This window comes from Ailuropoda melanoleuca, chromosome 6 (assembly GCF_002007445.2).
Source record: "Ailuropoda melanoleuca isolate Jingjing chromosome 6, ASM200744v2, whole genome shotgun sequence".
Taxonomy (NCBI): Eukaryota; Metazoa; Chordata; class Mammalia; order Carnivora; family Ursidae; genus Ailuropoda; species Ailuropoda melanoleuca.
Window position 1 is genome coordinate 130429902 of NC_048223.1, and position 13614 is coordinate 130443515.

A 13614-nucleotide genomic window follows, 5' to 3' on the forward strand; every position below is an offset into this window, starting at 1 on the left:
CCCGGCCCGCCCGCGCGCACTTCCGGGACGCTCTGGGCGCCGGAGGACCGCCGCCTCCGTGGCGCGGGCGGGGCGGTCGCGAGCCGTGCTGTGGCCGGGGCGGCGCGGTCCGCCCCGAGTCCTCGGCAGCCGGCTGTGGATTCAGTGGAAATGTCGCACCCAGAGCGCTGTCAGTACCGCCGTGCGTCCCTCGCGGTGCTTCTGCTGGACGGCCACGTCGCTGGCCAGCTTGCTGAGAACAAATCTCTTCTTTTTGCAGTGTCTCAAACGCCCCTCCAAACTGCCCTACCACCAAAATGTTCCCAAAGTCTGGGGCCTGAGAAGTGGCTATTACAAAATTTCCGAGAGCCTCACCACGGAATTCCTCCGAGGCGCACCCTGAGTCTCTTTTCCAGTCCTGTCCGCACGACCCCTGAGAGAGGAAAGTACGCGTCACTCCCGGTCCGGAAAGCAGACCGCCGAGCAGGCTTCTGTGAACCAGCCCAGCAGGGTGCACGCGCAGGGGCTTGCTCGCCCACCTGGCCCTGAGCCCAGGACGGCGGACGGCGCGAGGACAGCCAGGGAGCCCCAGGCTGCAGGGATGCCCGGGGCGGGTGCCAGGCAGGAGGGAAGCTGCACGGTCAGGGGCAAGGGCAGGACTCCGCGACTGTGTGGGGAGGTGCCGTCCTCAGCTGGCGGCGAGACAGGATGAGAGCTGGGAAGAACGGGCAGCCTGGAACCGCTGACTCCTGCCGACGACTAAGGAGTGCAGAGTGCAGCCCCTGCTGCTGCAGCCTCACCCGCCCCACACCGCAAGCTTCAGCCCTGCAGGCTCTGTAAGAATCGCCCGCTGCTCCCCTCTGCCGGACCTAATACCAGGCCCTGGGCCAGTAGCTGGGGTATAGGGGGAAGAGGGAAGCTCGCTGACTCGATGGAGCTCCCATTCTAGCGTGTGGGAGAGAGCACCAACAAACTGGCAACACACCAGTATCACAGCCGGGGTAAGAGCTTGGAGGGTGCACACGAGCGCCTACTGGCGCACGGAGGGCTCGCTAGGGCAGTGACATCAGAGGAGAGGGAGGAAGAAAGTAGGGCAAGCTAGTTGCACAAAGGCTAGAGGGAAGAGTCTTCAAAGCAGAAGGAAGAGCATGCGCCAAGGTCCTGAGGCATGAGCGTTGCCAAGGGTTTGGAAGAGACTAGGCAAGCTGGGAGTGTGGTGGGCCAAGGGCGAATGCAACTAGGTGGGCAAGCAGTCTCACAGGCGTGATTAGGAGCCTGGATTTTAAGTGCACCAGGAGCCACCAAAGGTCCTGCGCAGGGCACTGAGATCTGATGTGCATTTTAAGATCAGTGTGGGACAGCAGGGAGGCAGGAAGAGACAGGTGGTCTAGATAGAGAGTGGGCTGGGTAGGGCCCGTGTTGGGGACCAAACTGACAGCACCTGCTGTTTGCGGGGATGTGGGGCACAAGGACTTGGGGTTCAGGCTGGAGCGTGACTGGCGGCCCACAATGCAGAGAGGTGGCTGGGGGCTGCCAGTCCCCTTCTCCGCATGTCCCTCACCCTCTCCTTGCTGGCCTGTGTGTGGCCCCGCTGGCTTAGCTTCAGTGGTGTGGGGAGATGGGGCGTATTTACTGCTGTGCAGACTCATAGCTCATCACGCGTCCCGCCTGCCTCTGCCCCACTTTCAGGGGACCCGGCTCTGCCCCGCGGTGCCGCCAGGCTCCTCAGTCTCCACAGGCCTCCTGTCAAGTGTTTGGGTTTCTGCTGAGAGCTGCCTGGCCTCCCCCTTGCTGACAGCTCTTCTCTTCTTTGTCCTCCCCGCCACCTGACTCCGGGGCTCAGCTGGAGTTCCTCCTTGGCCGGGTCCTTTGCCACCAGGCATCCTGCGCTCTGCAGGGCGCCGAGCGGCTTCCCTGCTCCCACCCACCAGATGCCAGTGGCGCCTCCCCTCAGTTGTGACAAGCAAAATGTCTCCAGATATTATCATGCCCCCTTCTGGGGGTCAGGACTGCCCTCGGGAGAACAGCTCTTCTGTGGAAGGCAAAGTGAGCAAGGGCATGGGAGGGCAGCCCGAGCTGGGCTCTTCAGAACTCAGGGAAGCAGGCGGGGGCCTCCCGGACCCCCTCCAGGATTATGACTACGTAACAAAAAGCAACCAAGGAACCCCTAGTTTCCCAGAATCTGGGGCCAGAAAGGCCATGTCTCTAGAGGGACATAGTATTTTGTCCCCTGAGGGCTCACTCTCACCCTAAGACAGCAGATTCCTTTCTGGTTTATGTCCGTCTCTTACAAGTTTGGTTAATGTGAGGCAGCCCCAAGAGACACGTCTGGAGGCAGGGACCAGCTGGGTCTCTGGCTCTGCAGGCCTGAGCCAGACCCAGCACCTCTCTGGGGAGTCCCGACTGCACCCCCAGACTGCAGGGACATGAGCGGGACCCAGTGAACGGGTCAGAACAGATGTTTATTACGGGAGAAAACGGATTATCCACAAGCAGCAGGACAAGGACATGTTCTGGGGTGAATGCTGGGGAGGCGGCTGGAAACTCCCGCGGACCCAGTGGGACATCCGTCGGGATGGAGAGAGGCCCACGTGGAAGAAACCACAGAACCAGGATAAAACAAAACAGAATGTGTGCCCCACATGCAGAGCAGACTCGCTTTCTGAGGACTGAGGAAAGTGAAGAGACTAGAGAGTCCAAGTTCATCAGATGGGCCTGTGCGGAAAGTCCCATTTCCTGCACCCACGACCAGCAGCTGCGTGAGAGTGCAGGTAGCCCGGGGACGCGCACTCCACCGGGGGTGTGAGGACAATCCCAGTACGCTGAGTGCTCGAGCTCACAAGGAAACACGCATGTGTTAAAACCGGGATGCCGCGGGGTGGCTGCTCGCACCAGGGGCACACGTGGCATGACGGGGAGCTCGTGTGGACCCCAGTGCTGGCATCCACGTGTGCACCAGGGCCGAGGACCCTGGGTGCTCACGTTGCAGGCCTGGGGAGCCCACGTCTATGAGGACTGCAGACGACCACAGGCAGCAGCGTCCACGGGCCGCCATGGCCCCGTCTGGGTCCTGGCAGGACGCTGGTCAAGGGGAGGACCCTGTGGTTTGTGGCACAGGCAGCTGGAGTTGGTGAGGAGGACACCAGGAGACCAGCAACTCTCCGCGCAGCGCACACAGGTCGCTGGAGGCGTGGGCCACCGCTCGGAGCTGAGCTGTGTCCTTGGGCAGGAGACGCGGAGTCTGCCCCATCATCTTCGCGGCCACTCCCACCCTAACTGGCCCTCAGCCCATTCCCTCTCTGGTCCCAACACTGCTTCCGTGGGCCTTGGGGATACCCCTTTACCCCTCTGTCCTGCTGAACACCCTGCCCTAGCCGGTCCTGCTCCAGAGCAAATGTCCAAGTGTCCCCCGTGCCACCGGCTTCTGCCTCGAGCACCAGGACTCGGGAGCCTGGGCTTTGCTCCTGGAGCCGCGGCTGGGGGCGCCTGCAGAGCTGCATACTCTTCAGCCTGTCTTGGGGCCTTGCTCACTTTCAGGGGAAAGGAACCATCACAGCTTGGTGTTCGGATTGGGGAGGGACACGAGAGGTCACTGGAAATCAAGCCCAGGTAACACCCCGGTGCCTATAGCGTCCCCGGGGATGCAGTGGACCCGGTCACAAGTGAGCCCCCCAATCCGTGAGGGAGGAGGAAGCAGAGCCCCACCTGCTGTGTGGCCCTCACGGCCCACTCCCCCACAGTGCCGGCTCCCACCTTCCCTCAGATCAAGGCCAGCGTGAGCCCCCTAAGGACAGATGCTGGCCGGGCTCCCAGGAGGCCAAAGTGAAGGATGATCGAGGTCACCTCCCTGGGACATTGCAGGTGTCCTCCGTGGCCCCACCCAAGAGAACCGTGCTCAGCGGGGGGCACCCTGAAGGGTTCCCACTTGGAAAAGGCATTTCCCAGAGACATTCCCAGGACGCTGGGCTGGGAAAGTTGTTGGGTTGCCTGTGGGGTTTCCTCCGCCTGCAGTGCATTCCTAGAAGGCTGGGTGGCGTCAGCATTGCCTTCCTGGGTGGGGCGGGGCCGGAGGTGTGAATTTTGTGCCTTTGGGAGAGGTTGGGGAACTCGCTGCCTTCACGGGGCTCAGCAAGGAGACTGGAGACAAGACTCTGCTCAGCTGTGGCATCGCTCAGCCCTGCCCCCCCGGCGTGGATTTCCTGCCTGGGCCCCGCGCCCCCACCCATCCCTCTGACGGTTCCTCTGGGGTGACCTGCTCACACCCAGAAAAGGACAAGAATTACCTTTTGAACAAAGAAACGCAATTATTACCTGGCTGCTGGGAAGCGACGAGCACACAAGTGAGGCCGTGCTCCCTTCTCTCCCACGCTGTGGGAGCCGGACTGGCCAGCGCTGGCGGTCGCGGCTCGACCCACGCATCCCAGACCTGGACGGCAACAGAACCAGGAGGAAAGTGCTCATGTCTCTCAGAAAGTTAGCAAATGTAACATTTCAAACACAGGTAAGCCTCAGGGGAATATGGTGTAATGCGGAGCCGCTCAAAGCTCTGCTCCCGGTCCACCCGGTTTAGGACCCAGTCGCCCCACCGCCGCTGCGCCCACCGCCCAAGGGGGCCGGGCTCCTCTCTCCCTACCCCCACTTCACTGTTGATGCACATTTGGGTTATTTCCAATTTTTCTGACATTCCACGCGTGCTATAAATATTACTGGGCATGTACGAAAGTTCTCTACGGTATTTTAATGAGTGAAATTTCTGGGCCAGCACCGTATGGCACATCTGTAACTTGCTAGGAAATGCTATTTTTGTTGCTAAAGTGGATTGATAACTTTTTAAAACTGCATTTTGTTAATAGCGCAGCAAGTTCAATTGACTTTTCTTCACTGTGGGGAAATAGACATGGTGTTTATTTCACTTGTCTGTGTACTATCAGTGGCATTAAGTACACCCTTATCTTTCCCCAGCCTTCTTATCATTCCCCACAGAAATCCTGCCCCCATTAGACTCCCCTGTGCTGGCCCCGGGGAACCTCCACCCTGCTGCTGTAAGTGGGGGACGCCGCCTCGGCCCCTCCGGAGAGCAGGCCACACCGCGGTGTCCCGGGCCGGCTTCCGAGGCTCAGGCTGGGGCAGGTCGCAGCCTGGGTCTGCGCTTCATTCCTGCACGGCTGACGGCTGTGCCTGGGTCTAGCACCACATGTCGTGCGTCCGTTAGTCTGGTGAGGGACACTCGAGCTGCGTCCACTGACGGCCACCGCGAGAGCCTGCCACAAACCTTCCCGAGCCCGTGCCTGACGACCTGCTTCCCCTTCTGCCTCTGGGCCTCCGGGAATCCTGATCCTGACCTACTTGCGACAAGCTTGCTGGGCCCTTAGTTTCAGTCCGTGGTGACGATGTTCGGACTCCGCATAGAAGGCAGGCCCACCTGCTGATAAACCCACTCAGGGTTTCCCACTGTAATCCGATGTGTGTCTTTTCCTCCTGGTCAGGCTCCGGGCGCAGGGGGAGCCGTGAGGCCGGCCCTCATGTGTTCTGTGCTCACAGGGGACGCTGGCAACACGGGACGAGGCCGCAGTGGGGCTCCAGGGGCTGGGAGACGCTCCATACCAGGCTTAGACAATGCTGTTATATTCCTCATTTATGAAGGGAGGTTATCATGGAGGGATGATGCATTTTGGCACATAGCTAACTATTAAGATGATGATATGCCCCTCCCCCAACGTGTTGATGGGAGAAATCGCATCAGTTTTGAGCCAAACTGACCTTCCTGGAAGACACCTCATCTGGCCGCGCTCCGCGCTCGCTGCTGCCCGGCCGGGCGTAGTCTGCCAGCACCGTGCTTGGGCCCCTGCGCCCGCGAGCACACTCGTCGTGGCTGCCCCAGCTCATAAAATAAGGTGACGTGTTTCCTCTTTTCAATCTTCGAGTCTGCAGAGGACTGGAATGGGTTCTTGAACTCACTTGTGTGCCTTCTGGACTTGCGTTCTTTGGGGAACACTCTAGACTCCGGACACGCTCTGCGTGGCAGGCACGGGGTCTTTGGGCCGCTTGTCTTGGGCCGGCTTCCCTACCTCATCTGTGCTCACGTTCCCTGGCTCCGAGTTTGTCTTTTCTGATCTCTGACGTACCTGCTGTCACGTCCCCTTTGCATTCATGACGCTTTGTTGGCTCCTGCTCTCTTCCTGGGCCCTGCTGCGGGACCATGCCAGCCTGAACGGTCCTTGCAGACAAGCAGCGCCCACCGGCTTCCTGCCCACGAAGTCTCCGTTCCCACTGGTTGTGCTACTCTCTGCTCTTTGTGGTTCCCTCTCTGCCACTTTGCATTTGTTCGGCGGTTCTTTCTATCATTTTCAAAGCCAGAGACTCAGCCTCTGATTTCTAGCTCGGTCCGCTGATGGGACCGACGCGCTTAGGGCTACACGTCCGTGTGTGGCTTCAGTGGCTCCCAGAGAAGCTCTGGCGAGTCCCAGTCTCAGTGTCAGCGAGGTCTGAGTATTTTATAGGTTTCATGTTTTTTTAACTTGAGTCAGATTATTGAGAAGGCTTTCTTTTTTCTACGATAGGAGTTTCATTTGAACAACAGAAAAATCCTCAAAACTCCCAGAACGACAGGAGGCAGAAAAGACCACTCACTGAATGGAATTTGATTTTGTGATTTTTCTCCTGACTGTAAACTGTATTCAAAAAAAAAATTTCCAAGCCTTGCTTTTTAAAAAGTATTTTTCTGTTGCTCTTTTCCGGGCTGAAGCGGTTCAAGCTGCAGGGTTCCCAGGAGACGCACTGAGGGCGGCCGGCGTGCACGGCCACTCCCACGCGCACGAGCAAATGTCCACCTCGCTAAAAACACAGACACAGGGGCGCCTGGGGGGCTCAGTCGTTAAGTGTCTGCCTTCAGCTCAGGGCGTGATCCTGGGGTCCTGGGATCGAGCCCCACATCAGGCTCCTCCACTGGGAGCCTGCTTCTCCCTCTCCCACTCCCCCTGCTTGTGTTCCCTCTCTCGCTGTCTGTCTCTATCTCTGTCAAATAAATAAATAAAATCTTTAAAAAAAATAAAAATAAAAACACAAACACAAAGCAAGAAGGTCCATACCCAACGTGAGGCTCTAACTCCCAACCTGGAGATCAAGAGTTGCGAGCTCCATCCCTGGAGTCGGCCAGGCGCCCCCAGAGCTGACATTCTTAGATCAGTTGGGGGGAGCCAGCCCTGCACTTAGGACTTCACACGTCGACTCAGAGTCAGGTTAAGCTCCGTCAGCGTCCCCATGTCACGACCGAGGAAACTGAGGCAGCACGAGGAGGTTAACTACATGCCCCCGGTCCCACATGGCCAGGCACGGCTCAAGTCGCTAACCCCTGGTGAGAGCCTGTGCCCTTCACCACCCACTTCCTCTCTCGAAATCAAAGCCTCAGGTCAGAGTACATTTCTTTCTCTTCTAACAAACTGGCAATGACGAAACCCACCTGCCTGCTGCTGGGGACGCCAGGGCAAGCCTGCCATCTGTGTGCTGCCGGGGCGCCCACCCTGCACAGCCTGGACGGGGGTACTTGCCGCCACGATCTCCATCTGTTTCTGTGCCTGGGGAGCCATCCTGTTGGCCCTAAATGCAGAAAAGGTATTCATCTCAGTATTATTTCTAACACCCGAAACCAGAAACAACCCACATGCCCATTAGGAGATGGCCAACCCCTCTGTTCAGCGCCCCTCTAGGCAGCAGTCCAGACCATGGCCGTGGCCGTCCACACAGGGAAACGCCACACAGCCCCACATTGCACAGTAACACACGTGTCCTGCTATGTCATCAGGCCTAATAAATACAGACCAAACCACACTGAAGAGGACGCGGACACCCTGGACGTGCGAGCCGTGACGGCCCATGCTCCGGCACCAGGATGGGCACCAGGGCTCGCTGCTCTGAGCCCCTCTGCAGCCCTCGCACGGTCTCCTGCCGCCTGCTGCGCCCAGCTTCCTCCCCAGCAGCCAGTTCTGCAGGACGCCAGCGCACACGGGATGGGGTGATTCACATGCCCTTCACCCACGACAGGCCCAACCTGGCCGCCGCCTGTCTCTGTAAATAAAACACGGCACGCTCACTCCCTTGTGTGTTGTCTGACTGCTGTCGCACGTCACAGCGCAGTTGAGCGGTGACAAAGGCCTTAGGGCCCCAAGGCCAAGAAGAGTTACTATCTGGCCCTTTGCAGAAAATGTCTGCCAACCTCGCTCCGGGTTCAGGAATGACTGACACGCAAGCCATCTGCTTTGTCACTCTCAGCGCGTATACAGGTCTTGTTACTGTTTCTTTGCTGAACGTTTGAGAGTAAATTGCAGACATCATGACCCTGTGCCCCTGAAAACCTTAGCGAGCATCTTTCACAAGGACGAGGTTGGGGACGGCCGCAGGCCCGCAGTCCAAGCAGGAACTTGGAAACTGGTGCAGCTCTGCCACCCAGTGGACAGTGTGGACACAAGGTTTGCCAAATGTCCCGGGAAGGTCCCTTACAGCTACCTTTCCAGTCCAGGACTATACCCTGTGTGTGTCCCCCTGGATCTCCTGCCACACTGGGGGCGAGCTGCGTCAGGTGTGGGAGGGCCCGCTGCGCCGGCGGGGGTGGGGGGTAGGTGCCCAGCTCAGGTATCATAACATCACAGCTTTTAGAAAGAACAAGAACGACCCGGAGAAGCATTTCCACTGGGAGCATCTGTGACCTCCTAATGGGGAAATGGGTCTCCCCGAGTCAGGACCTTCTTGCAGGACAGAATCCCCAAAGATTAAGGCCATTTTGGGGGTCCAAACAGCTGAAAGTGTGGGCATCATTTTCCCAGTTACCCATTACCTTCTGGTTGACGGTCACCTCAGTCCCCTTACACTGTCGGAAATTCTGGGACACACTGCACCACCCCGAGAGCATGGAGCCCCATCCAGACCACTCCCAGGGGGAAACCAAGGATGGGCACAGCACGTGGCCTTGCCCGGGGGATAAGATGGAACTTGGGGGCCAGGCATGAGGAAGTGGCACTAACCTGGAGAGCCGATCCTGGGGGGCAGGGTGCACCGCCTCATGTCTGAAGACCCCCACAGCAGACGCAGGCTGGCTCATAGCTGCCCTCACATCCCTGGGGCCTCCACCGTGTGTCCAGGGCAGGAGTCTCCCACGGCGGCAGCAGGTGGGTCCTGAGTGATCCACCTGGGTGAGTCAGGCCACTCCCCTGGGATGGGGGCCAGGCCAGGGGGGCACACAAGGGGTCCAGTTCCTGGGGATGGGGTGGGGGATGGTGGTAATGGTGAGTTCCAGGACTGGCGCTGCAGCCCGAGGAGGGAAGCCAGAGCACAAACCGCTGTCACCATGGCCGGCTGAGTGGGGACAGCAGGCATCTGGTGCACCACCGTGGGCACCACCACAGAACACGGCTCTCAGCTCAGGGCCACGGGCCTCCTGCCGGGCTGCACAGGGATGGCCCGGCAGGTCGAGTCTGCAGACTGAAGTCTTCAAAGGAGCAGGTAAGAGGGCTGAGACCACAGGGGATGCCACAGGCAGAGGCCACTGTGGGAGGTGCTGGGCTGCCGGCAAGCAGCCGCTGACTCCCGAGCACGGACAGCTGCTGATAGCCCCAGGGTCTCTGGTGCCACTGCTGCGAGCCCTGCCCACATTACCATGGGGTCTCAATCCGGAGATGCTCTGGACCAGAAAGGTGTCTCCCGCGCTCAAGCACTTGCTTACTCCACTGGCTTGATTTTCCTGATGATGAGGGGGACGCCCGGGCACAGGTGCGCTGAGCTCACGGACCCCGGCATCGATCAGATGCTGCAGGAGGGATGGCTCCCATCAGCACAAGCACCGCATCTCGGCAGACAGCCTCCCCGCACTCAGTGCTTCTTCCGTGGGTGACGCTTCCAGTGGCGAATGAGACATGAGCTGTAGGCGAAGGTTTTCCCACATTCCTTACACTCGTACGGCTTCTCTCCAGTGTGCGTTTTCTGATGTTTTAGGAGATTGGAGCCGCAGTTAAAGGCCTTCCCGCACTCGGTGCATTTAAAGGGCTTCTCTCCAGTGTGGATTCTCTGGTGTTTGGTGACATCGGAGCTGCGCCTGAACGTCTTCCCACACTGCTCACACTTGAAGGGCTTCTCTCCCGTGTGAACCCTGTGGTGGCGAAGGTGGTCTGTCTTGTGCTTGAAGACGCGTCCACACTCGCTGCACTCGTAGGGCTTCTTCCTCCGAAAAGGAATGAACACAGGAGCCCCCTCAAAGTCATCTTTAAATGAAGCATCGAAAGCATCAAACGTGCTCTTCATCTTCGGGACCCAGGCTGGCCTCCTTGTGCTTCTTTGCCAGAGCGGGCCTCTTGTGCACCCTTTTCTCCCCAGGGGCTTCCTCTCCTTTGGGAGTGCCCTTTAGCAACTCTCCTCCTTCCTTTGGGGTCTGTGCCTTCTTTTTGCCCGTGGGCTTTTCCATCTTTTTGTTCCCAGGAGAGAGGAAGGGCCACTGGAAGCCAGGAAGGGCTAAGGAGAAAGGCCAGGGGCCAGACCCTCCACTTCTTCTGAAAGCTCTCACTTTAGCCACAGCTCTTCATTTTTCTGAGCTTGTAACGAGAGCTCTGGAGCAGGAAGGCTGTGCCAGAGAGAGGACGCCACCGACCCTCGTGCTGCCGGAGAAGCCAGACCACGAAGGTTAGATCACGCGGGCGTGTGGGAAGAACAGAGCTGTGCACTCCTGCGGTGGAGAGGCTACGGGATGGACGGGGGCGCCAGGGAACTCGGCCCCTTCCCTGCTCGTGTGTTCCCTGGCCACCTCATGAGCCTCTCACCAAACAGGACACTTGCTCTAACCCTCTCCCTGGGGATGGGGTCTCCAGGCCTGAGTCCAGCGGGGTCTGACACGGATCACGGACCAACAGCTCCGTGTGGTCCCCACGTTGGCGTTTTTTCCCCACCATTTTCTCCCTCCTTCTCCACTTCCTGTATTTGGGACAGACGACGTTCTTTTGGAGCCTCAGGACCCACATGTGCCCCTTTGGGAGCTGCCCTCCTGTCACCTAGAGCCTGGGGTCTGACTTGCATCGAACTTGGGGCTAGCTCCCCAAGGGGCGCCCCAGCCCTCCTCCCGTGGTCCATCTCCATACAGCCGCCAGCACCCCCCGTCATGCACCTGCCCCAACCCCCAGTGCCTCACACTTACGAGCCCCACACATGCCTGACCTGGCCCGTTCTCTGGCCCTGCCTCGTCCCTCGGCCCACTCCTCACTCCCCTCCAGCCACCCACCTTTCTTTAGGTTCCTCAAACATACCCAGGCCTTCCTGCCTCTGTGCCTGGCAGATTCCAGAAACAGGCCAAGAGCAGGTGTTCATGGGGCTGGCCCCTCACTTCATTCAGAACTCTGAATGGGCCCTTCTCAGAGAGGCCTCCCTGACTCAACCAAACACCGCCCCCATTCCCTGTTCCCTTACTGGGCTCTAGTCTCCCCGGAGCACTTAACCAGGGCAACTCCTCCATCAACTAGGTCTTGCGTACTGTCTGAAACACCTGATGTCCCCTGTCCCCAACTCCATCTAACAGCACCCAATTCCACCACAAATTCAAACAGGATCCAACAGCCTGGAGGAGCGGCACCCACACAGCTCCTAGTGCCTTTGTTGAGATCCCTCTTCTATTTCGTTCCTGTATTATTCCAGAGCTTCCTTGCCCTCGTCCCCCTCAGTACTAACTGCGGAATTCCAGCCTTGAGCCTGGACAAGCTCCAGGCTCCTTAACTGCTAGTGAAAGAGATCTCCACAAGACTGAGAAAAGGCCTTTTTTAAAAAGAAAAGCTCCAAAGGCAGGTCCTATTCTGATCTTTGAACATTCCCTGCAAACAGCGTTCTTAGCAAAGGTATCTCGTGGCCTGTGATGGCCACCCTGATCTGCTAGGAGGCCCGTAACCCTGACAGGCTGTCTCACCCCAAACTGTGATGCCCTAGGTGGAATACTCCCAGGGATGTATTTTTCTTTCAATCTTCTTTTCCATCCCATTTATTTACCTGAACATTTTAATCTGTGTGACTGTCCAACTCTTGTGTGTGACAACACTGTACCTTTTTTTTTTTTTTAAGTCAGCTCTATGCCCAGCTTGGGGCTTGAACTCAAGACCCCAAGATCAAGAGTCGCAGGATCCGCGGCCTGAGCCAGCCAGTCGCCCCCAAGTGGTTTTAAGGTATAAATACTTTGAACTCTTTTAAAGTCAAAAAGGTACCTTGGGCTTTCCTCTCCTCCCTGCTGCAGAGGCAATGATAAAATGACCGTGGAGATTCCCCCTCACGACAAGGAGTTTGAGAGTCCGGCTGTACACTTCGTTTGGATTCAGGCCTATGTTGCCCCGAAGGCTCTACTGGAAGCAGGTTCTGGGAGGAGACTGCTCTCTGCATAAGGTGGGAGCCTGACCTGAGGTACGGGAAGCTCATCGGGGCTGCAGGAAGCATGCAGAAACGGGGGGCCCTCTGCTGGGGAGGGCAGAGGACCACAGCACCAGGCAAGGACACTGGAGTCACAGGCTGCTGTCTAGCTTCAGTAGGAAACTGAGGAAAACCAAGAACCACTATGAAAGCGCCCTCAACCCTGTTCCCACCCGCTGGAGGGCCTGCGTGGGGTTCCTCTGCGCTCCAGGCTCCTGCCGAGACTGGCACCGAGGCCGCGGTTTCCCTGAGGGCAAGGACTATTTCATCCCTGCATCCCTGGCTACGAGGCCACAGCCAGCACGTATCAGCGCTCAGGAATCATTCTAGATATTCGTCTCATCTGCCCAATTCAGGCTGGCAGGTGCCTGATGACAAAGAGCACACCACGTTATCCAAGAGCCAAAACCGGAGTAGGCCCGAGGTCATGGTCCCCGAATTCCCAGGCCTGTACACAGGGGTGCCTGCCGCAGCCACACAGGCGCTCAATCCACCGGGCGCAAGGGCTGGGGTGCTGTGCCCGCTGTGCAACTTCGGAGTAGCTCCTTTCCTCCCTGGGCCAGGCCTCCTGAACTGCAAGCTTTGGGTCCCCGCAAACCCCACTCAGGCTGGCCCGTCCCCCCGCCTTCAGAAGCCTGGGTTTCAGGGGAGCCTGAATTACGAGCGGGTTTGGGATACAAAGGCACACATGCACCCCAACAGTCCGCTGGGCCCCCCGCCTGCCAGCAGCCACGAGCTGGGTCGAGGCCGACGAAAGGGGCCCCGAGGGGCAGCACGATGCGCCCCCGCCAACGACGGGGCCTCGTCGACCAAGCGTGCAGGGCCCCGGGGCGCCGCCTTCACCTCGATCCGCTCCTCGCTGCTCCTCGCCCTCCTCCCCGCGGCGCCCGGGAGGCGAAGGAGAGGCCGCCGCCCTGGGCCGAGGGGGCGGGCGCAAGCGACGCCGGAGGGAACCGGCGAGTCCCTGGATGGAGGGCGGGGGCCCAGGAACCGACGTGCCCCTCACCCAGCCCCAGCGCAGCCCGACCCCCCGCGCCAGCGCGCGCCAGCGCTCCCCAACCGGCCAGCCGAGCCGCCGGGCCGCCACGCCCACCGCAAGGGTCCGTCCCTTCCGGCGCCGCTCTAGGAGGAGGGGCCCCCCGGGCCTCTCAGTGGTACGCTGGCGCCCGGCTCCGCCGGCTTGTCTTCTCTTTTCCGTTTCTGCGAAGGCTT

At 59.2% G+C, this 13614-nt stretch overlaps 2 protein-coding genes across 4 annotated transcripts in view; both read right to left on the reverse strand.

The window, feature by feature from the left end:
* GLI4 (GLI family zinc finger 4) overlaps positions 1 to 9134 on the reverse strand; it is a 15784-nt gene extending 6650 nt beyond the window's left edge. For 2 of the 3 annotated variants that reach the window (XM_034663491.1, XM_034663490.1), the window contains exons 1-4: positions 8997 to 9133; positions 7798 to 8043; positions 7439 to 7575; positions 4291 to 4405 (exon numbers count right to left, since the gene is read on the reverse strand). In XM_034663491.1, coding sequence (XP_034519382.1) covers positions 4291 to 4405; positions 7439 to 7575; positions 7798 to 8043; positions 8997 to 9036 — 538 coding nt within the window. In that variant the 5' untranslated portion in view covers positions 9037 to 9133. Of the gene's footprint in view, positions 1 to 4290; positions 4406 to 7438; positions 7576 to 7797; positions 8044 to 8996 lie in introns of all 3 variants that reach the window. The other variant, XM_011220475.3, reaches the window with a different exon arrangement.
* Positions 9135 to 9813: 679 nt separating this feature from the next.
* Positions 9814 to 13608, reverse strand: ZFP41 (ZFP41 zinc finger protein). Its single transcript, XM_019795940.2, is given in 3 exon segments — positions 9814 to 10258; positions 10260 to 10619; positions 12204 to 13608. Coding segments are annotated over 2 exon segments (588 nt in total). The 5' UTR covers positions 10430 to 10619; positions 12204 to 13608; the 3' UTR covers positions 9814 to 9840.
* Between the last annotated feature and the right edge of the window lie 6 nt (positions 13609 to 13614).